The sequence below is a fragment of the Astatotilapia calliptera genome, chromosome 7 (assembly GCF_900246225.1).
Source record: "Astatotilapia calliptera chromosome 7, fAstCal1.2, whole genome shotgun sequence".
NCBI classification, from domain to species: Eukaryota; Metazoa; Chordata; class Actinopteri; order Cichliformes; family Cichlidae; genus Astatotilapia; species Astatotilapia calliptera.
Genome location: NC_039308.1, coordinates 45,163,577 through 45,187,272, shown reverse-complemented (window position 1 = coordinate 45,187,272; position 23,696 = coordinate 45,163,577). Strand labels below are relative to the sequence as shown.

General features: G+C 40.4%; 1 protein-coding gene across 2 annotated transcripts; it reads left to right on the top strand.

Moving 5' to 3' along the window:
• The first annotated feature begins 4,804 nt into the window (after nucleotides 1-4,804).
• ampd3b (adenosine monophosphate deaminase 3b) lies at nucleotides 4,805-22,876 on the top strand. 2 transcript variants are annotated; one of them, XM_026175056.1, is made up of 16 exons: nucleotides 4,805-5,027; nucleotides 8,215-8,286; nucleotides 12,750-12,972; nucleotides 13,099-13,261; nucleotides 13,668-13,833; nucleotides 15,258-15,477; nucleotides 15,595-15,724; nucleotides 15,905-16,099; nucleotides 16,349-16,480; nucleotides 17,744-17,907; nucleotides 18,056-18,182; nucleotides 19,060-19,223; nucleotides 19,306-19,426; nucleotides 20,448-20,621; nucleotides 20,852-20,962; nucleotides 22,103-22,876. In XM_026175056.1, the coding sequence occupies exons 2-16, from the start codon at nucleotides 8,226-8,228 to the stop codon at nucleotides 22,277-22,279; spliced, it is 2,328 nt and encodes a 775-aa protein (XP_026030841.1). In that variant the 5' UTR covers nucleotides 4,805-5,027; nucleotides 8,215-8,225; the 3' UTR covers nucleotides 22,280-22,876. The 2 variants fall into 2 exon arrangements, with proteins under 2 accessions (XP_026030841.1, XP_026030842.1); XM_026175057.1 differs by lacking the exons at nucleotides 4,805-5,027; nucleotides 8,215-8,286 and adding an exon at nucleotides 8,856-9,501.
• The last annotated feature ends 820 nt before the right edge of the window (nucleotides 22,877-23,696 follow it).

The window sequence follows — 23,696 nt, the reverse complement described above, 5'->3', positions numbered from 1 at the left end:
ATGAACAAATAAAACAATAAAATAAACTTGAAGAAACCTTTCTTCTGTGATCCACATCAATTATTTACCTTGTGTGTGTCTGTGTGTGCGTGTGTGTGCGTTCGTGTTAGGGGGAAACACATGGCGTGTCCCTTGTCATTTAAGGATTGCGTGTGCTGTTTAATAAAATTAAACTCTGAGTCATATTGAGAGCAAAATATGTGACCCAGTGGTTTACATTCCATTCTAAAAATAGCACTACTCATCACCTGCACTGTCTCAAGAAACACATGTACTAAAATTACATTTGTATTGGGTAAACATGTTGCTCGGATTGAGTAAGTTCGACCTCTCGGGACAATAAATTACGTTTTGGCACAAATGTGACAGTCCAAGTTCTGCTTAATGGAGAGGAGAGTGGTGTGCTCTTTTATATATTAGAAACACTTACATGAGGGCTAGAAAGATATAATCACTGTGGAATGTGACCCCCAACCCACACACACACACACACACACGCACCTCCCTGTATGCTGAGTGGTCACAGTGCCCTAAAATGATAAACAGATTTGACATAAATGACATAAATTTGACATAAAAACATCAACTTCCCCTCTAGGAGGATTAAATGCTACGATGGTCTCTGGCTTTGCTATGGGTTTGTTTGCAAAGAATCCTACAAACATTTGAAATATTCAATTATAAAAAGCTCATATTTCACCCATTGCTGTTGCCTGTGTTATTTAATGTGCAAGTAATGAACAAATGGCACACAGACATGTGAAGTTTTCTTTCTCTTGTCAAGTCCAGTAAAGAACTATCAGTCCACAAAATAAAGATGTTGGAGTGGTTCATCAACACATTGCATGTGCAGTATCTTGAAAATGGTCAAAGTACACCCTTTCATTTCTAAGGATTTACATATCAGGACATACAGTAAAAGCCAAATTGCAGAAGCTGTGTATGCAAAACTAAGCTGCTGCCATAGGAATTCAAAGCTTAGGTAACAACCAGGTGCTGTTAATCAAGTGCACCAAATTAACTGATCAACAGCAAGTTTGAGTGCCTCAATAAAAACACAGACATGCCGTCAGTTTGCTGTGGAGCATTGAGGTACATGTTAATACGTTAAAACGTTACTCATCCAAGTGACTTCCTCAGTCTCAGCTGACTGCAGGTTTTGCCCAATCTTATAAACACTACCTTTGCACGATGACTGAAACCAGCCCACTGAAGGAACATTGGGCTGTGAGGTCAGTTCTTTGATCATTGATATGCACATTTTCACGAGTACTACTTACAGAGTTGGGGAATGGCTGCAGTCAGAGCATTGTAAGGGTGTCATGGTCTGGTTGGGCACCTGCAGGTCTCAGACAGCGGCTCCTCCTCCTTTAGGCGGAGTCCGGTTGCCCCTCCCTGGCTGACCACCTGTGAGCAATCGTGCCAGCGGTATATCAGACCTGCGCTCTCAACCACTCATCGCCTGAGTATCTCCTATTCCCATGTTAGTTCAGTGGAGCATCCTAAAACCTTGTCTTAACGCCGTGTGATGACTGACCTGTCTTTTCTTGTCCCCAGCGATAGCACCCGGAGTGGAGATCTTGTTCCCCTCGCTCCCGTCCTCCTGGACCTGGGCCGCCAGCTGCTCACACAACGTGGCCGGCCGACCCACTGCTCACCTGCCTGCCTCCCCACGCCTCGACCGCTTCCGGGTTTTCCGCTCCACCTGTCCCCTCCATCTGAAACCAAGTAAGGCAATTCAATTCAACTGCGGAGGATTATTGGTTGTCTGCTGGATCCCTCTGATCGTGATCTCCTCTTGTTCCAGTGCCCCGGCCCCTACCTAGTCCTGTTTCTACCTCCCCGCTGTCCCCGCTGTTCAGCCGTCTCCTAGAGGTGTCTAGGTCGCCCTCATTTTCACAGACTAATCCTACGCGCCACTAGTGTGGTGGCGTCGCTTTGTGTTTCACATTTGTTTTCCTGTGGGCGGAAATAAATCATTTGTTTTCTGTCACCTCGCTTCCGGGTTGGTTTCTGCGCCTGTGTCCATCCCTGTTCCCTCGTGCCGTTGAGCCGTGACAAAGATGGTGAAAGATGTCTTTCCCTTTTCACATAAATGGCCTCCTTGACTCTCTGCTCAAACCAGCATTCCTCCCTGTCCAGGGTATATACATCCTCATCACTGAATGAGTGGCCCTGGCCTGTAGGTGTAGACAGACTGCGGAGTCCTGGCCTGATGAGTTAGCTCTTCTGTGTTATGACATCTCGTCAGGCCAGGACTCTGCATTTATGCTAGTTTGAGTCATTATGCACATGTACTGTTTTTCCCACTGAAAATGCTACATCCAGATGAACAGAATACATTTTGGGGGATTTCCTTATCTGGAAGATAGAGCATGCATCAGGACACTCGACTTTTCTAGTGCATACAATACCATCAGGCGAACCCTCCTGGGTCATAAGCTGACAGGAATGCAAGTGGATACCTCTCTTGTGACCTGGATTATTGATTACCTGACACGAAGACCACAATATGTGTCTTCAACATTGTGTGTGTCTGACAAGATGATCAGCAACACGAGGCCACCACAAGGTACCGTCCTCTCCTTTCCTCTTCAGCCTCTACACCAGCGGTCCCCAACCTTTTTTGCGCCACGGACCGGTTTATGCCCGACAGTATTTTCACGGACCGGCCTTTAAGGTGTCGCGGATAAATACAACAAAATAAAACTAGTACCGGTACCGAAAAAAAGAAGGTTTATTCATAACACACGTGAAAAGACCCAGGAAAACCGAGTAAACGATAAAAACGATAACAAAATAACACTGAAAACCGATAAAACCCCTGAAAACCATACATTTCACACCTGAGCCTCAACTCTCGCGGCCCGGTACCAAACGACTCACGGACCGGTACCGGTCCGAGGCCCGGGGGTTGGGGACCGCTGCTCTACACCACAGACTGCAGCCACTACACAGAGACCTGCCATCTTCAGAAGTTTTCTTATTACTCTGCAGTGGTTGGATGCATCAGTGAGGGTGATGAGTCAGAGTACCGGGCTGTGGTTGACCCATTTGTCACATGGTGTGAGCAGAATCATCTGCAGCTCAACGTGACAAAGACCGAAAAATTGATCATAAATACCTTGGAGAACACATAGATAATAAACTGGACTGGGACCTTAAGTGCATGAACGCATGTCTGCAAATGTGAATGAAGTGAAGCAACGCTGAAAAGATGAGTGAGCCAAGTTTTCTCCACAACAATCTGAGAGACTGATATGTCATACAGAAAATGATTACTTCAGCTTATTTGTGCTAAAGGTGGGTCTACAAGCTATTAACAGATGGGCAACATGATGCTATGTCAACACAAGACAACCCCGAGTCTCCACTTTTGTGTTAAAAGTTCGGACTTCAAACTTTATACCAGTTTTTAAATTGTGTTGATAAGCTACGTAAAACCAGTTATGCTAAAAATGTACATAATGTTTTTCCTGAATACTATCTTTATGTTTACTGCAGGACGAAACTGTAAAAACAGCGTTTTCTAAAGAGAGCGCTCGAAAGTGATACACCTCCTGCTTTCAGGTCTGCAGGTATCAGGCTTATAATGTTTCATTTATCTTATAGTGGACAGAAATTATTGTTTGAAGTGGCAAAATCCTCAATCCTGATTGAGGTTGTCATGAATAAATTATGACAACCTCAATCAGGATTTTTTTCTTAAGTATTTTTATTCATCTTTAGGCATGAAAAGATGAATAAAAATACTTAAGAAAAAAATCCTGATTGAGGTTGTCATAATTTATTCATGACAGGGTTAAATAACAATAATTGCAATGGAACACGTCATACATCTATAGGCACATTAAACCACCAGTGGGCGGCAGGGTATGGAGTGACACATCGGTGTCCATTGTAGTTGTTTATGTGCAAGTATACCATCAGCACTGACACCAATACAAGAAAACAGCACAGCTGTCCACTGTAGTGACCACTATGCGTGAAAGGGCTAATTACTTTATCAAAGTAAGTTGCTCAACACTGCTAATAAAAAATAACAAACTGCAGTGCACCAATGTTAAAGTAATATCAACATTTTATAAATTTAGAGTCACCCTAAATTTGAAGTTTGACCAGTTTGACCTGTCCACCTGCTGAATGCGCAGCTGCTGTGGCACTGTATGCTACAGCAGCATTGGACCATAAAGAAGAAGTATCATGAATACACAAAGGAGTATAGGGCTTTAAAAAAAAGTATCTAGCCAACCGAGGAGAATGAACTTTCCGTCGCTGTCCAGATGGTGGTGTTGCAAGCATTACAGTAGCATTACCTTATGCTGAGCATACTCAGGACCAGTTTACTAGTATTTCAGACGTGTGTAGCAGTGGTATGCTACACACACACACACACACACACACACACCACCACCACCACGACCACCATTTCTATATCAGTGCTCTGTTGACCAGGTCAGGATCAAACATCTTGACCTTGGTCACAGGAACCTGAAATAAAAAAAAATTAAAAAAAAACGTTGTCAAAATTTACTTCTCTTTTCAAAGTGGTGGAGAAAGCAATCCTTTTATAGAAAAAAGTCACTTCCCCATGTTTGTTTATATTTGCACACACACACACACACGCACACACGCACACACACACACACACACTTTCTCTAATCAAATACCCTAAAAGGAGACGGTGACTTGTCGCCAGCCCAGTGAATTACACATACAACTTAAGTTGACAAAGAGGGGTGGGGCTTATGAAGTCTCAAGGCTTTTAAAAAAAGTGACACAGAACTGCTTGTTCATACAAACGCTTCCTCCTGCACTTCCTCTACTGCCAAACAACACTGATGCAGATTACTTCCTTGTTTGCTACACCAACTTTGTACCTCCTTCATACTTCAACCCGGCAGTGACAGCCCGAACCAGCCCGGTGTCTGCTGGAACCTGCACTGACAAGGCTTCAGTCTGCTGACACCTGACAACGCTCTCTACAGTCCCAGGACGTTTTAGCTTTGTGCAAAGCCCTGCCAACAGTAAGTACACGGCAGTCATAATGATTCTTTGTGTTTCCATTGTTTATATTAACTTTATGTCATTATCAACACACCAGCATTGCTTTTAGCACTTACCTCCTTTGCATGGTGAGCTCTGGCAGACATACCTAGATATAGTTTGCATATAGATTAAAGATCTTAATATGAAGGTGCATATTTCTATTTCTTTTTCTTTTTGCTTTTTTGGCTTCCAAAGGAGTGAGCATCTGTAGGTATTAAAACAAAATAAATGATATATCTTAAACTGCAATCTTAAGGCACAGTCAAACTTTTTTAAGGCAACAGTTAGCTGTGGTTAACACTGCTGCCTGACATCAAAATGTTTCTTTTTCCTTTTATTCTGAAACTTTGCTCCTAATGTTGAATTCACAGCATGTCTGTGGATGTATTCTTGCTCTCTTTACAACACAGTCCAAAACAAACCTGATCAAGTACGGCAGCCGCACATTTCCCAACAGGTACCAACATGTGTCTTAGTTAACTAATACAAAAAAAAAAAAAAAGGAAAAATCCCAAACAAAACTAGATGCCGACTAATTGCCTTAAAAATAGGACTGGGTGGTATTCATTCTGTTTCCTCTGTTGTAGAGGAATAAATACAAGACTGCGTTACACCCTAGAAAGACACGAACCCGTGATACAGATCTAGTCAAATGACACTGATGAGTTTATGCATGGCACATGGTGCGTGCTTGAACAGTTCATGCACATCAAAGAAGACACTGTGGCAACGACAAGTTTCCCACAAGTACCAAGTTGTCAGAATCTCCTTTGAAATGCTTAGTTTGCACATGCCTTTGGAGTTTTTGCACTGGTTTGCTGTTGTTTTCTCTGGGCTATTTACACCAACAAAGCAACATAATAGAATAGAATAGAATAGAATAGAATAGAATAGAATAGAATAGCCTTTATTGTCATTGTACAGAGTACAACGAAATTGGAGTGCCACTCCCTTGGTGCAAGTTTCAATAATAAATATAATGTAAAATATAAAAAGAACAAAAAAACAATCGTAAGTACTCAAACAATAGTATGTACAATATATACAGGATAGCAGCATTAATATGATGACAGTGACAGTATGGAATAGGTTCAATTGTTTTTGTGCTTATTTACTACGGTGATAGCTCTGGGAAAGAAGCTATCCCTGAATCTGTTTGTCCTGGTTTTATGTGACCTGTACCGTCGGCCTGACGGTAATAGTTCAAACAGTTGATTGCTGGGGTGAGAGTGGTCCTTGATGATATTGCCAGCTCTGCTGAGGTACTGAGAGTTTGCAATGACCTCCAGGCTGGGCAGAGAGCAGCCACTGTGAAGCCACATGATTGCTACTTTTAGCTTGTGACAACTTGAGCTTTTATCTGAGATCTGGAATATCAGACAGATTTTATTCATTCATGTTCTTTCAATCAGGTAATTTGTTAATGATTCAATTATTTTTGTATTTTTTTAGACAAATTCTTCTAGACAGCTAAAAACGACTACCTCCTTAAGTATAATCCGCTACAACACTGAGATAACACCTGATGGCAGCTGACAGGATTCAGTCATGTTGGCATTGTGAATATCTGAGCCTGGTCTATTAGATGTCACTTCCTGTTACAAATGACTTCTTTTTTTTACCTTCTGGCACCAAATACTTCTTCATAGAAAACTGCTAGATAGTTGAGTTTACGATGTTGTAGCCTTTAATCTGAAATTATAAAAGGAGTTCTCATAACGAGTGTGAACTGGTGATAGAGAAATTAAATTTTTTTTTTAAAGTTACACTTCAACACATAGTTAAGTAGTTAAAATGTGTTATAGAATCAGCACTCGCATCTGATGCTCAGCAACTGTCTGCACGTACCAGGAAAGAAATGTTTCTGAAATGAGCTCTTTTCAGTCTTTAACTGCTAATGCATTATGTGGATATTTTTTAATTCTATTGTTCATGTTTAAAATGAATGTAAATGGCATTCTATACTAAAAAATGACTACAGTACTTTTCACATGGATGTTGTGACAACACTGACACTGCATGCTGGTATAGAACTTTGAGACACGCAAAGCTGTGTGTAATGTAATGTTGTGTAATGTATACATAGGATTATAAACCCTAAACTAAGAAAACATTAAAAAAAAAGCTTGTGAAACACAACAGCCAAAGACATTAATTTGGCCTCCAAACTTCCCAGATTCCAATCTGATCAAGCAACCACGAACTCTATCAAGTCAAATCTAAAGGCATTAAGGATCCACCTCCCTCATTTTGGTTCCACACAGCACAAGACACTCCCAAAGGTGTCCCAACAATGGCCATACTGGTTAGAGCAGTTTTTGTCAGCAATTTACTGAAATGACAGTTGTTCAATGCAAACAAAACAAATTAAGTGGGACGTTTTGTTGTTGTTGTTTTTTTAACTAACGTTTTGCCCAAAACACAAAATACTTCATTTTACAAAAGTCAAATTAGAGTTCCAGTCCCTTAAAATATGTCAAGTAAACAGCTACATTCAATTTATGATGGCAACATAAAATAACAAAGTAATAAACAAAACTAACTGCTCATATAAAACCAAACCAAAGCTAAACAAAAATGGGAGATTAAATATTGTCTGATGATCCCTAAAACTTTCCTCTTTTTAACATAATGGGAACACTCCAAATACAAGTAATGCATTTCAACTTCTTCTTTTGGCTCCTCCCTTTATGGGTTGCCACATTGGCCAACAGCAGCACAGTCTGCACCGTCACCCTGTCCGCTAACAGTACCAGAGACGCTCCGGTATGGAAATCTCATTCTTGATGATCTCCATGTTTGACTTGTCACAGACTTTTTGTCCTTCCTGACGCAAACCTCCCCACTTTCCAGTTCACTGACTTCCTTTCAACAAATTCCAAGTTAAATCTGAGCACAATACACGAGCATTTCAAAAACTACGATAACTCAAACAGTCAAGTCAAAGTTGTGTAAAATCATGGTCCTCGGGGTGTGACTTTGGGTGTGACCGTCACTCAAGCAAACAAAGGTAAGGAAGAAGAGATTGTGATGCGAGATAAGGCTGTACTGCTTTGCTAGGAGCCATTAAATGACACCTTTAACCAATGTCAAGTTTGAGTAAATGCTGCCTTACTGAACAACATATGTGTGCAGTGTTATTTATTAAAGCTTTGTTTCTTCTAGATCAACTCAAAATGAGTAAGAAAATCAACATGGCCCTTTTGAAGCAACAGTCGACACCATGCATGGGAAAGGGTGAGTAAATAAAACCATGCAGGACAAACATAATATACAAAAGCACAACAAACAGCGATCTCACTAAACACAGGCATTCGTCTCACTCCCACGTATTCAAATGCAGCTATTACACGGTTTATCACGCATCTGTTCACACACCACTTAAAGTTAAACTGTCTGCTGTCTGCAACCTTGAGTGGCTTTTTTGAACAGTGCGCGCTCCTTATAGGTGTGATAAAAGTGAGGGCAGTGAACAGATGATTCCAACTAACCAAACCACTAAATAATTTGCATACAAAGATGGACTGTCACCAGCAATGTGCTTCCTTTTACTGCAGTAAAGTTCATACTCGTGTTCTTCAGATTCTTTGCTACACAAATGCTTTTATGAATGATCTCTAATAGTATGTAAAAGGGACTACTTGGTGTGTTTTGGATCATTGTCTGGCTGCATAACTCTGGTGAGGCGTGGTCGGCGGTGCCATTTTCTTTAAATTTGAGGTCTTTAGCCTGCTAACATACCTCTATAATTGATTTATTGGTTCAGCAGGTCTGGCTGTTGTCACGCCTGGGTGTGGCTCGTGAAAATGAACTCAGTTTTCCAAGAAGTCTGTTACTCACAGTTAATTAATAATTTAGCAAGAGGAGACCTTTACTTTTTCCTACAGGGCCAGCTAGGTTTGATGGCTTTTCCCCCTTACTTTAGTGTTTACATGGTAAACACAGTGACTGTAGCTGCCAGTACTTACTTTTTGCCCTACTGCCCCATATCACAGTCCAGAGCTCACATGTTAGCAGCCAGTTGTGACATACCAGCTTGGATTAGCACCCCATGTTACCCCGACACGCTCAATACCCTAAAATAGAGATAGAAGGACACTCAATACAACAACAACAACTAGCAGCTGCATCATACATACAGGCAGTGGACCAAATAAACAGCAGAGCAAAGCCCGACAGAGTCAGTCAGAGAGAAAACCCTGAAGAGAAGCATCACAGACACGAGCAATATACAGTCACCAGAACTCAGGACAGTTTACATAGGTGTTGTGTCAGCAGCACTCAGATGTTTTGTAAGTCCTGCCACTGAGTGCCATACCTGTAGAAGTGGCAGTGCCAAAGCTAAGAGGTAAGGGGTCCACAAGAGACAGAACCAGATACGTGAAAGCTGAAATACCTGACTCAACAGGCAGAGACTGAAAGAGCCAAACATGGCCCAAATCACGACAGAAGGTAAGAGACAGATAGTGCTACCCCTACTGATTTTATGTTTCTATTAAAAAAAACTATGAAATGTGATGACAACTATTCAAAGAGTAATTTCAAAGAAGAGTTTCAAAGATGTTTATTCAGTGGCTACTGCCTGAGGCACAGAAGCAGCTAGATTTGACTTTCTGAGCGATGCTATAAGTGCAGCAGTCTTTAGCCGAGGAAACAGGTGGATATTTATATATACTATAAGTGAGTATTATGAAATACTGGCACATTTTATTGATTTTATTTTATTTTTGTGTTACACACTGAAAACTTAAAAATCATTCCAAAATTGAAATTTTATCATAATATTTCAGAATTTCAGTTTAATTGATGTTTCCAACATAGTCAGAGGCTTTGTGAATGTTAGGTTTTTATAACTGGGGTGTGTAATACATCAAGGTCATCCAAGAGACTGTTGAGCTGTTCCAGCAGGGAGAGAGTACACGTGCTGAAAGGCTCATCAGAAACAGCAGCTCCCAAAATGTGCTAGCCAAGGAACAGGCAGCAAGCGTGTCAGTGTGAGGGCAAATGTTAACGGTATCATCTGTGAAGAATTCCAGATCACTCACAGGTTTCAGACAGAGTGTTGTGTAAACCAGTAGGGATGCAGTGTGCAGCTGAAAAGTTTGGCATCTGATACACTGGAGCTGCATGTGCTATCGTGTGCTTGTTGATTCCAGTATCCTCACACGGATATATTCTGGATGTGTCCCAGTGACCCCCATGGACTGCAACGTTAATATCCACAGTGATGACACGGTGATCAGAATATCCAAACATCTCGACTGATGATGGGATGTTGGGTAGCAACAGTAGCTGTCACACTGTGGGAATTAAACAAGGGGGAGAAGCTATTAAAAATATAAAACCAATCTTCTGTCATTCATCTGCTGAAAATACAAGATCAGGGGGTCCGGAGTTCAGAAATAGCATGCCATGCATGTATGAGAGAATGAGATTAATACAAATAAACTTGACTGTTTCCCACCAAAAAGCCTTGAGAACCAAAATGATGGCATGCTCATAACTGCTGCTCTAACAACGGGGTCAAATATTTCCTTTCCATTTACAAGCCTGGAAAAATCCTGTGAACTACATACAGGATATCTGTCTGAAGATTCTTGAATGTACTTTACTGATGCCTACCATTCAATAGCAGACCTGTATCAAGTCTGACACCCTTGCAAACCTGTTACAATGTAACATAAGCCAATCAATATTTGCATGAGCCTGAACTAACCTTCTGATAATATTACATGGTAAATGTCAAAATAAGGAAAGACTGACTTCCCAGGGCAAACTGCAGCGGCAATGATAATATAAACTTCAACAGCTGTGCTTTTCCACATGTTTGAATGTGGCACGTTTGTTGGTGCCAGACAGGCGAGTATTTTTGAAGCCGCTTTTCTTCTGGGATTTTCCCACACATATATCTGTGGAGTTTACAGAGGATGGTTTGAACGGCAGTTCTCTGGGCAAAATCAGAGGGGAATGGCCAGGCTGCTACAGGCTGATAGGAAGCCAACAGCAAATAAGACCACACCAGGTGCCACAGGAAACTGAGGCTACAGTTCACACATGGTCATCAAAAGTGGACAACAGAAGACTGGAAAAATGTTGCCTGGTCTGTCTCGGTTTTTTAGCATAAACACCATCAAAGCACCGATTTATCCTGCCTTGGATCAGTGGGTCAAAGTAGTGGTGGTGGAGTAATGATGTAGCACAACTTATCATTACTGAAACACTACATTTTAAACAGTAATGCGTTTAAATGCTGACCATTTAAATGCCTGTATTACAGTGTAAAGTTTACAATGTACCATCTTCTGATGGTGGCTTGCAGCAGGATAGTGCAGCATGAGTTCAGATCATCTCAAACTCATTTCTTGACCACATTGCACTCAAACGGCCTCCACAGTCCCCGGACCTTAATCCGACAGGGAACCTTTGGGATGTGGTGGAACAGATTGGTAGCCTCCATATTTACAGCAGCTGTGCGATGCTATGAAGCCAATATGGACCAGAATCTCTGAGGAATGTTTCCAGCAGTTTGTTGAATGCGTGTCACAAAGAGTTAAAGTTGTTCCAACCTGGAACGAGGTGCAACCCAATGAAGTGCCCGCTGACTGTATATTACTTATTACAAAATAAACACGAAACTAATGGTGTCACAATATACCAGTAAGGATGATGACAACCATAAATAATAAAAATAAATAAACACAACCTCACGAATCATTATGCAATTTTTGTTTTGCAAACGTTTACGCAGCTCTGGTTTCACAAGTTCCATCAACATGATATTTCCTACAGAAAAATATCTTGCTTATCATCACAGCCCTTCAGTCACATCTAATTAACACGCGGCGATGCACCGACAGAGGTGCACTGTGTAAGCAGGAGCTTTCAGTGTTGTTGCTTTTCCTGCTGTCACATACCGTCCTCAGTGCGGTGTGCTCTCAGAACACGCGGCCAGACTTGGACACACAAGTTTGTTTACTGTAACTTACCTGTTGCACTGGCAGCAAGCACTGAAACACGAGTTAGCCACTGTCAACGATCAACACTTCACTGAGTTCTTTTGATTCCTCGGAGGCATCCGATGGAAGACAAAACACTGCTCAGTAGACCATTTAACACTTTATTTCTCTTTCACAATACTTCTAGAAGGGAGATGCGTCCTGCATAACACAACAGTTTTATTACAGAAGCTCTCTTATTCTAGTCTAAACAACAGTGTCTCAATAACTTTCCACTAGAGATGGTCCCCTCTTATCTACTTTTTCCAAGGCAAGTGTGAGCGAGCGTCTACAGCTTTCTACTCCCCAAGGACACATGATCTAATGCCTTTATTTTTCAGGACTGTGTCCACTCAATACTACACTATATGACTTTATAACTCTTATTAATAAAAAAGCATAGCATTATTGAGGCACTGCAAATTATTTAATTCCAACACCACTCAAGACACGTTCTCTGGTCTGTGTGTTGAAATGAGAAGCTGGAAAACAGCCCCACAACCAACCGTCCTCACTCCGGGTTATGTTTCTGGTATTTATGTTTACTGTCATTACTAAGATAATGTTATTTCTTCTTTAACCACTCCCATATTTAAACCCGTTTATGAGACGAGTTATAACATGTCAGTATTTTGTTCCATTTTAGATTTCAAACATAATTATGACATAACTCCGACTAATAATGACCAGTATTGGTCTTTTCAGATTTACCACGCCTTTTCCCAAAAGTGTCAATACACGAGGTGGATGAGAGGGTTCGTCTGATGGCAGAGAAGGTGTACGCCTCTGCTCTGAAGGAGGAAGACAGCAAGGATACTCTGGCTCTGTTCACTGTCCCAGAAGACTGTCCCATTGGTCTGAAAGAGACTAGAGAGAAGGAGCTGCAAAAGGAGATGGCTGAACAGCAGTCTCAGGAGTCAGTTAAAAGGTATGGATTAGAAACATGCTTAACTGAACATATCTCTCTTTCTGGATAGACAAAAAAGAACAAATAAAACCATCAAAAAATACTCAGCATAAATAGTGCTTGCTTCTTTTCCCTCTGTGTAACTAGGAAGAAGAGTTTCAAGTTGAAGCGGTCACAGTCGGTATCTTTGCAGATGCCTCCTGATTGGACACCTACCCCAGCGCAAACACCCGCCACTGCTGAATCTTTGCTTTCAGACTCCTTCCCAGACTTCCAGAGAGTTACCATCAGTGGAGATTACTGTGCAGGGGTAATCAATGAGACTAGTCCATATGTTGAAATATAAAAGATGGACCACAGCCTAGTGAGGAAATATACAATAAAAAACAACTGATTTTTAAATTCAGACCAATGATGTGGTAAAATGCATGTTTGGCCTATGAGAGACATGTTTTTACCCAGAATTAAAAAGTCGATCCACTCTATACTTATAAAATGACATTTTCACACAAGAAAAAGAAAAACATGACAGTTGTTCTTTTCTTGTTAAAACTTCATTGATGGCTGTAAGCTGACAGGGCAACAGGAGAGATCCTTCATTTAGCTCGGTGCCATAGTTTAAATAGATTATTCTTTAAAGGCCATCTTGAACCTTTAAGACACCGTTGTTAAACACAAACAAAAGTCAAAAATTAACAACCTCACGATGTTTCCAGATCACAGTTGAGGACTATGAGCAAGCAACCAAGGGTCTCCTCAAAGCCCTGTTCATCCGAGAGAAGTACTCCAGGCTGGCCTACCACCGATTTCCAAGGACCACAGCCCTGTTCCTGCGAAATGCTGAAAATGAGAGGTGGCTAGAAGAGGATGAAGTCCTGCCAGGTTTACTAAACTTTTCCTTTTTGGTGTCAAAAATGTCCAATTTAATCTTCCTGCAAAAGTGCACGTTTTGTAATTTTCCATCTACTCGCTCACACACAGCAAGAGGCTATGTACAACATGCGCAAGTGCAGATGTTTAACCAGCTCAGCTGTTTAACCAATGAAATACTCCGACATGGAGAGGAAAAGGAGCAAGGCCATTAATATTAAAGGTTCAGGTTTCAGTTCACCGTTAACCTCAAACAATTCACACAGAGAGCAGAAACAATATTAAACTTACGAAGGATGCCAACTCCAATATTCAATAAAAGTGCTCAGACCAGTTTAAACAACTCACTAATGATTTGATGTTTAGTTGTGTATTGGAGATAAAGATAAAACTTACTGTGTGCCACCTATTCTATGCAGATCTAATTTAAGACCTCTCTGTATGTGTGCCAGAGATGGTGTGAAGTGTCTGTGAGCCAAGGTCAGTCAGCCTGTTTCTGACAACAGATAATGTCGTCAGAAACAGAACCTGAGAATAATCCAGACAACAGATAAAGAAAATGTACAATCTTAAATATAACTCCAGTGTAATAAAGTTTACCGGCCTTAAATTATCTTACTATTTGTTATAATTTTTGCTCATTTTGATACATTTAAGGTTAAGTTCAATCACTTGCTGTTACTTGCTGTACAAAATAAAAAGTAAAACAAACACACAAAGAGAACAAAACAAAACTCAGTCATAATTAAAAGCCAAAGTTTAGGTTTAAGTGAAAAATAAATAAAAGATACTGTATAATTTCACCCTTCCTGAATACACTGGGAAGGTTATACAGGCATGGAAATATCAGAGCTCAAACCTGATTGGGCGATGCCTGACACAGAGCCTGAAAAAACTGACCTCAAATGAGTCAAGAGAAAGACTTGTTGGAATTATCTACTAGCCATCATTTCATTCAAATGTCAGAGGTCTATTCGACTCATTTCCAGTTCCTGTTTTTGTATTCTTACACTTCACCAGAGAAGCTTTGCATGATTTTGCACACTTCAAAACAATACTTCTTTATCTCAGCCCCTGGGTACATCTCAATGTGTGAAACAAGCCATCTTAGCTCCTTTACCTGCCCTCACACAGTCTTTCTTCTGATCGGATCTTCCTCATAAACAGAAGGTCTAAATAACAGGTGTGTGGCCAGGGCTTTGAGCCTGAAATGAAGGCATTAAGGATATTTGCTCTCTTTGATGAGGCTGACATCCTTATTTAAAATTGCCAGTATTCAATAGGAGCAATTATTAATTTAACAGTATATTTGTATTTGGTAGAAAATAAGGAAAAATACACTTTAAGAATCTTTATTCTACAACCAACACTTCAGAGAGTGACTGTTTTTGCAAATGTGAAATAACTTCTGATTGAGCTGCTGTCATCATCTGCAGACATCTGGCCTTACCCTCGTGAAGGGGAGGACCCATACTCCATGGAGGGTATTCCTGAAGACCTAAACTATGAGCTGCAGATAAAGGATGGTATAATTCATGTTTATGAGAGTGCTGAGGCCCTGAAACAAGAGCAAGCTTACAGCCTTCCTTACCCCGACCTCGAGACCTTTGCTATAGACCTGAGCCATGTACTTGCAATGATAGCTGACGGCCCAACGTGAGTGCAAAAGCTTAGTCAATATTTCTAACAGATTGACATTACGAACCTTTTGACTGATACCGAATGACATTTATTCCATTTTACTCGTAACTGTTTCGTTATTTTGCTTCGCAGAAAATCCTACTGCCACAGACGGCTGAACTTCCTGGGCTCCAAATTCTACCTGCATGAAATGCTGAATGAAATGGCGGAGCTAAAAGAGCTGAAAAGAGTCCCACACAGAGACTTCTACAACGTTAGAAAGGTTGGCTGAAATCTTTCTGCTCAGTCTGCGATGCCCCAGACAGAGGAGAGGGGCTGACGCACTTAGAGCAGAAGCTATTCATAACTTTAGTGCTCTCAGTATAAATAAATATCACTTTATAGGGATGCTGTGAGTTGTCCAGTAAGCCCCGTGCCACTGTCTGACTTGTGTCAAACACAGGTGGACACACATATACATGCGGCCGCTTGCATGAACCAGAAGCATCTGCTGAGATTCATACAGACCACATACCAGACTGAAGCAGATCGAGTGGTCTTGGAAAAAGGCAGTAAGAAGCTCACACTCAAGGAGGTCTTTGACAGCCTCCACATGGACCCGTACGACCTCACTGTAGACTCTCTGGACGTGCACGCTGTAAGAAAACTCAAAGCTTTCTACTTGTTCCTATGTCAGCATTACCTTGTATAAATAGAAATTGTCCTTGATGCAAACAGTTGAGGCAATAACTCAGTGACTATAAATGACCGTTTGGTTGTTTATCTTTACAAACAGCTTAACAGTTCCTGTTAATTTCTACTGCAGTCCCTTTAATGAAATGAAAATGTTGTGATCGCCACTGTGCTGCATGAGCCTCACTGTCTGACCGATCGATTATCCTTCTAGGGAAGGCAAACCTTTCATCGGTTTGATAAGTTCAACTCAAAATACAACCCTGTGGGGGCCAGCGAACTGCGGGAGATTTACCTGAAAGCGGACAACTACATCAAAGGAGAATACTTTGCACGTCTCATTAAGGTATAGTATGAGTTAAAGCACTAACACCACTTGAAGGCCTGCTTAGCTGTAGTTAAACTGAAATTATGTAAAGGCACCAAACTACATGCAGAATTTATTTGCTCTTGTTTTGGCCTGTCATGTTTGACACGCGTAAATAGCCAAGGTGGAGAACAAAAAAAGGAACAACTTTACATTATTCATGTTGAAACAGATCCAGATGGTGACAAAATAGGAGGCACAGATGCAATTCAACAATTAAATAATGACATTTATACTTTTCTTCTGTCAGTCTCTTTGAGACAGATAACTGAAGGACATTATCAGCTGCTTCTCAAGTGAATCTCTATTAAGTATAAATTCATTTAGCGCTACAGATGTACAGTCCTGGTTTGCAGTCTCAGTGTGCCAGTTGATCTACAGTGCAGAACAAGCACTACCAATGAGAGCTACAGCCTCATATTGAGCTTTACAAGATCCTGTTAGCAACTGAATAATAATGAGGACAACTAGTTGGTAGAGCCAGCGGCCATGGAAAGCATGAAGGCCTTTTTTCCCCATTCAGACAAAAGATATACAAAAATACAAAATGCTAAAGCAAGCCAACAAATATGAGGCGTGACCTAATAAAGCCTATGTGTGGGAAACAGTGCATTTACTGATGTTTAAACTTGAAACTGTAGCCTGTTGTTTGACTACATTTGACATTTTTATCAGTGCAACTTGAACTGATCCCACAGAAAAGGAGGAAACTGACCTGGATATAATCTGGCTACAGTTAAAGCAATGAAGTACGGGCCACCATCCCCAGAGATTCAATTATAAGATGCTAACTCATAGAGGATCATTTTTTCATTCAGGATGTTCCCAGTTTTGTTCCCATATTTTTTTCTAGACATTATGACATCACTGTGGAAAAAGCCCAAACATAAATAATCAAATGAACAATGGCTAAATTCCACAAAGCTGCTTTTACTTTTTAAGGCCCTGGTATTGTGCATGCTGAGTCACTGTGACATTTTGATACAATCAAATGTTGCTACACGTACAAAGATTTGAGTCATATTCATTATGAATTAGAATAAGATATATATATATATATATGCCTCACACGCACTGGTAGTGCTGCTCATCTAAGCGATGCTTTGGAATATGCAGTAAAAAGCACTTTGCTGAAACTTGGAAACAGTGTTGCCATATCTGTCCACTGGGCAGTTACAACTAGTCACTTCTGCTTTATCAAGAAACATCCTGTTTCTTCCTGTGGTTTGTTATCCGTTTCAGGAAGTGGCCGGGGAGCTGGAGGAGAGCAAATACCAACATGCTGAGCCCCGTCTGTCAATTTACGGCCGCTCTGCGAGCGAGTGGGAGAGCCTAGCGACGTGGTTCATCCAACATAAGGTCCACTCGCCCAACATGAGATGGATGATCCAAGTGCCCAGGATTTAGTAAGCATCAACTGAAGGCTAAATCCAGCATAATTGGGTTCTGAATAATTACACTTCTCAGTCAGCTGTTTTCAATAAGCAAACAAACTGTAAAATGTTTGTGTCACATGCAGGAAGATGGGTTAAATTTGCTTATCTTGTCTTGCAGTGATATTTTCAAGTCAAAGAAATTAATCCCAAGCTTTGCCAAGATACTGGAGAATGTGTTCCGCCCCCTCTTTGAGGCTACAATCAACCCTCAAAAGCACAAAGCAGTCCACGTGTTCTTAAAATATGTAAGTGTCAAAAGGGAGAAGTTCTAATGTGCAACAGCAACCATATACAGACATGAAAAATTTAATGGTACCTTTCCACAATTAAATAAACAAAAAACATAATCATCTGATTCTTATATCAGCTTACATAAGAATCAGATGATTATTTTATGCTACTTAACAAAATGTAAATGACAGGACAAAAAACAAGGTGGTGGCCTTAATATAATACTTTGTGGCAACACCGTTTACAGTTGTCAGTACCAACAAGTGATCTCTGTACTTCACAATAAGACGTTTGCATTTCCAAACAACAGGTAGTTTAGCCCACTCTCTCATGTTTGAAGGATCCTGACTCCACACTGCACTTTCAGATGTTTCCATAGATGCTTAATAGGATTAAGATCCTGTCTCATGGAGTGCCATTTAAGAATAGTCCAAAGTTTTATTCCCAGCTATACATGACCTGCGACTGAGGCTGAGCTTTCTGACACTGGGCAGTATTTTTCACACCAGCATGCCTTGGTACTCTCTAGACTTCATTGTGCTCTGCCCAGATTATATGTTTCCTGTGTCAGATGAAACAAAGCTGCCCCAAAACAAAAGTATCCCCTTACATGTTTCACAGTAGGCTTGGTGTTCTTCTCTTATAAGGGTTCATTTTTCCTTTAAACAAAGAGCTGATGTGGGTGGCCAAAAAGCTCCAGTTCTTTCTCCTCAGTCCAAAGGACATTTTCTTAGAAACTTTGGAGCTCGTTTTGGTGAATGAAATGATTCATTGTTTCAATAAACTGCAAGGAAACAAACAAATGTATCCACGTCTGTCCGTTCATTTCAGTGTTGTGTAATATATACTTTATGTTTGCAAATGTGCTGATATGAATCTGTTTTCCTGTAGGTGACGGGATTTGACAGCGTGGATGACGAATCTAAACACAGCGACCACATGTTCTCTTACAAGAGCCCGAAGCCTGAGGCATGGACCACAGATGACAATCCTCCCTACACCTATTATCTGTTCTACATGTATGCCAACATAATGGTTCTCAACAACCTCCGCAAGTAAGCCCTGCCCATTAGTCTCATTTAATGCTACATGGCTTCCATGTAGTAGTGCACAAAGTAACTATGGATCGTTCTACAGGCAAAGAGGACTGAACACCTTCCTGTTCCGTCCCCACTGTGGAGAGGCGGGTTCCATCACTCATCTTGTCTCCGCCTTCCTGACAGCTGACAACATCTCCCATGGACTCAACCTTAAGAAGGTTAAAACCTTAAAATCATATTGAGGTTTGATACTCAGCGTCTTGTGTTTGCTGATTGCACAAGATGCTGGCAGATGATATTTTCTGCAAACAGGTCCATCAGTAACGAGCAGTGACACGCTAATCCACACGAGTGCTTGTTTTTAGCTGTCACATTTTAGTCCCTCTCCGATGTGCTCATAGGAGAACAAAAACAGCTTGTTTGAGTAAGATGTGTTGGGTAGAATACCATTTACCATCCAGTTGATATCTAAACACCAGAGAAGTTCCTGCTGTGTAATATAATATCCAACTAAATGTGAAGAGAAAAATAAACAGCCAACAGATGAGGTTAAACACTGCATGTATAAATATGTAGGGAGGATTTAAAACAGTTAATCACATTCTCTAATAATTGCATCATGTTTTCAATACTGCTCAAATTTGGAACACGTTGCATTATTGCACACAGACGACATTAGATTAGTATGACAAATGTTGCTAAGATTAGCGCTGCGGCCCTTAACTTCCAAATGCCTGTGCGAAGAATGTGGCTACATGTTGCTCCAGTCAGTTATGTCAGTTTACATGGACACATCCTCCATACAAGCACTTTCCAGAGTGCATGTTTAAAGCTTTTTCTCTGTCACAGAGAGAGAGGGGAGTGCTGCCATCTTCTGGGCTCCATAGCCCAAGGTTTGTTGTGCCATAACATAAGATATGGTTTCTAAAAGCACCATTTAAACATCTTGTCATCTACTTATGCACATCTGCAAGGAAAAAAAGACAATATGACAACTCAAAAACTTTGCAGGACAAAAACCTTTTGAATTTTGATGAGAAAGTCAATATTGATTTAACGCTTAGTTTTGAATAACTTCTTATAATTAGGAAGACTTGCGTGTCTGCACCATCTACAAAACGTTTCCCTTGAACTTCTACTTGTTCTGCTTGTAATTTCATTTAGTTTTCCCACAAATAAAATGAAAATAACAAAACAAAATCGTTCTATTCGCATTACTATGTTGTGTCTCCTCCCCAGAGCCCAGTGTTGCAGTATCTATACTACCTGGCCCAGGTCCCAATTGCCATGTCTCCACTGAGCAACAACAGCCTGTTCCTGGAGTACTCCAAGAACCCCCTGAGAGAGTTTCTGCACAAGGGCCTGTGTGTGTCCCTGTCCACCGACGACCCCATGCAGTTCCACTACACCAAGGTCAGAAACACAGGAGAATTTTTTATTTACCGTTTCACAGTCACTTTGATCACAGTAATTTGCTCCAGTCTGGTGACATCTGTGAGACTAATTGAATAATCACTGTCAGTATGTGGTGCACAGAGAAATACAAGAAATTTCTCTCTTCTTGAAGGGTGCTGTACAAATAGACCTGCCAGCCCAATCATAACATTTCATTTGTTAATATCAGTTTTTTTGAAACGTTTCAGGAGGCCTTGATGGAGGAGTATGCCATTGCAGCTCAGCTGTGGAAGCTGAGCACTTGTGATTTGTGTGAGATTGCCAGGAACAGTGTCCTGCAGAGCGGCCTCTCACATGAGGTAAGGTCAGACCTTTTGTGCTTGGGGGATGCTCTCTTTAAAAGTCCTTATTGTAAAATGATGCGTTTGGAAACAGATACAATGGATAAAATAATAGATAAACTAAAAACTTCTTTATTTTTTTGTCCCAAACTTTTGTATTAAACATGAACTCAAGTTGATCTGCTGCCAGGGTTGTTTAAAAAGACAAAAGCAGTACTTTTTGGAAGTTTGAAATCCTGTTACTTCTGGTGTAAAACAAACAGCATTTCATTAAAAAAATGCTTTATACAAACAGTCACATATAAAGGTGGTGGTCTGGTGCTGCTTTGCTTCTTCAGGAGCTGGATGACTTTTCATTATTAATAAAAGATCAGTTCATGCCCTGAAGTTCAAACTGACTTGGGTTTAAACAGCAGGATGATGATCTCAAACACACCATCAGCTGCACTGCTCAAAAATACTAAGACAAAGGTTTTAATGCGGTTCAATCAAAGTCTGCACTTAAATCCAATTGAGTTGCTTTGGCATGACCTCAAACACGCTGTTCATGTTCAATTAAAGCAAATCAGCAACGAAGAGTGAACAAAAATTTCCCCACAGCGATTTGAAAGACTCATTGCCAGTTATTGCTAATGACTGACTGTAGTTAACAACCAGTTATTAGGTTTAGGGGTAATTACTTTTTTCACATAGGGTCAGATAGGTTTGTTTTTGTGTTAATAAATGGAATCATCATTTAAAAACTGCTTTTTTGCTGTATTTGGGTTCTCTTTGTGTAACCCAAATGAGGGGTCAAATACTTTTTTGAGGCACTAAATAGCAGTGCAGACTTACTGAAAGCTAACTAATTTCCCAAAATTCTACAATATTCCAGTAATTTCTTTCGAAAACTTAATTGCTCACAAAAATGTCAATCGGCACATCCAAGAAGAACCCTAAAATATGTCCTTCAGATTAGTACCGATCCTATTACCACTGAAAAGCTAGATAAGAGAATGTCTGACAGTCCAATAGTCCTGACTTCATTGAGTGCATATTTATTCTGTGCAATCTCTTTTTTTTTTAATGAAATTCAAACTCCACAATGAGTTAATTCTGGAAATATTATATCTATTTGCAACTTTCCAACCTACATCTTTTTAACCGTGCTCCCTATAGGAGAAGAAACACTTCATTGGGCCCAACTATCTACAGGATGGACCGAAGGGCAATGACATCAGGCGGACAAATGTAGCACAAATCCGCATGGCCTATCGCTACGAGACTCTGTGCAATGAGCTCAGTTTTCTAGTGGATGCAGTGAAAACCGAGTTCGGCCACAGTTCAGCTCAGTGACCGAACACACCAACACAAACTGTGCTTGGATATGTCACACAGGGATAAAGGGGCACAGGCTAGACAGCACAATCTTTTAAACACCCTCTAAAGGTTCCTGGTGCTTATTAGGAAAAAATGCAGTGTTTTCTACATATTTGGTGCTTGTTGGTAAAGGTGGCGGTGTTTTGACCTCGTGTCACAAAATGAAAATGTGATTGTAACACCTTCCAGTCAGCATGTATATCGTTTCATTAGAATAACAGTCTATTTTCATTTTGCAAGTTGTTTACTGTGGATGTGGCTATTGGATTGACACATTAAGAAGGGGGAAATGGTTTAAAAGTTAGAAAGCAACAATTGATTTTTGTTCTGCATGTTCTCTGCTTGAAGATAATATACGTTTGGGGTCAGACTATGCCGTGTGCATGGATTTCAGGCACAAGCATAATTTTGACAGACGTTAATGAAAGGCCAGGTAAACCGTTACAGTGAAATCTGTATTTAAGACCTGCGTTACACTCACAAACATGTGACTGTTTAGAATTTTCTTTTTATATATGTGATGTCATTTTTAAATAGTTTTCCATTCCTAAAATAAAGGCTACAGAAATGTCAGAGATGTTTGTCATGAACTTTCTTTGAACCAACCTGCCAATAAGTTACAGAGGAAACAGATGCTGTTTAAACTGAGCAATCGTCTGCTGTCTGCACACGACATGCAAGGGGAGAGGTTTCAAAACCTTCCACACATGTGAGTGTTTTATCATCATGATAGCGGAAGTTGTGATCAGGAATACAAATTTCTAATTGCAAAAGAGGGCTCATGATGTCAGCAAATATTTCTGTATCTCTTTTGAAGCCAAACATCTGACACTAATTTGATAAGAATGCTAGCTGATGTTTAAAAAATAAATAAATCATTTTTAAAAAACTGACAGTCTCTCAGCAGCTTAACTTTTGAAGGCTTTTGAGGGCGTTAAATCTTGAAAGGTTAAAATACCTTATCACAAAGTTAAGTTAAAAAACAAAAACAATATATCTTATTTTTCACTTTTAAATTTTTTTTTTTAATTTGGAGCCTAAACCAAGTGGAAGGACTAGTCATTAGGATAAGTCAATCAATAACTTTCAGTCATGAAACAGTGCCCAAGCCTGAAGACAACATGTTAGATAATAATCATTTGCAAAGTTCATACAAAGACACTAAGACAAGCTTTTTAAGTTTTGTATCTTAACTACAACATAGCAGACATTGCTTCTGTCAGAGCAGCTCTGGCCTCTGAAGGTCAGACGCAAAATAAATAACAGGTCAAAATGATCCCCATATGCCCATTTGCAAATGTTATCACTTTAAATTCTCAATAACCTTTTTCTTTTTTAATGCACAGTCATTAAACTACACGAAAAAGTAGTTTTTACTCTTATTTCTAAATGA

What these genes read in the sequence shown, in the direction of transcription:
- ampd3b (XM_026175056.1), top strand. Translation starts at nt 8,226, where the DNA reads ATGAGTAAGAAAATCAACATGGCCCTTTTGAAGCAACAGTCGACACCA. An exon ending in GACACCATGCATGGGAAAGG is followed by an intron (nt 8,287 to 12,749) that starts GTGAGTAAATAA and finishes TGGTCTTTTCAG; the next exon opens with ATTTACCACGCCTTTTCCCA. An exon ending in TCTCAGGAGTCAGTTAAAAG is followed by an intron (nt 12,973 to 13,098) that starts GTATGGATTAGA and finishes CTGTGTAACTAG; the next exon opens with GAAGAAGAGTTTCAAGTTGA.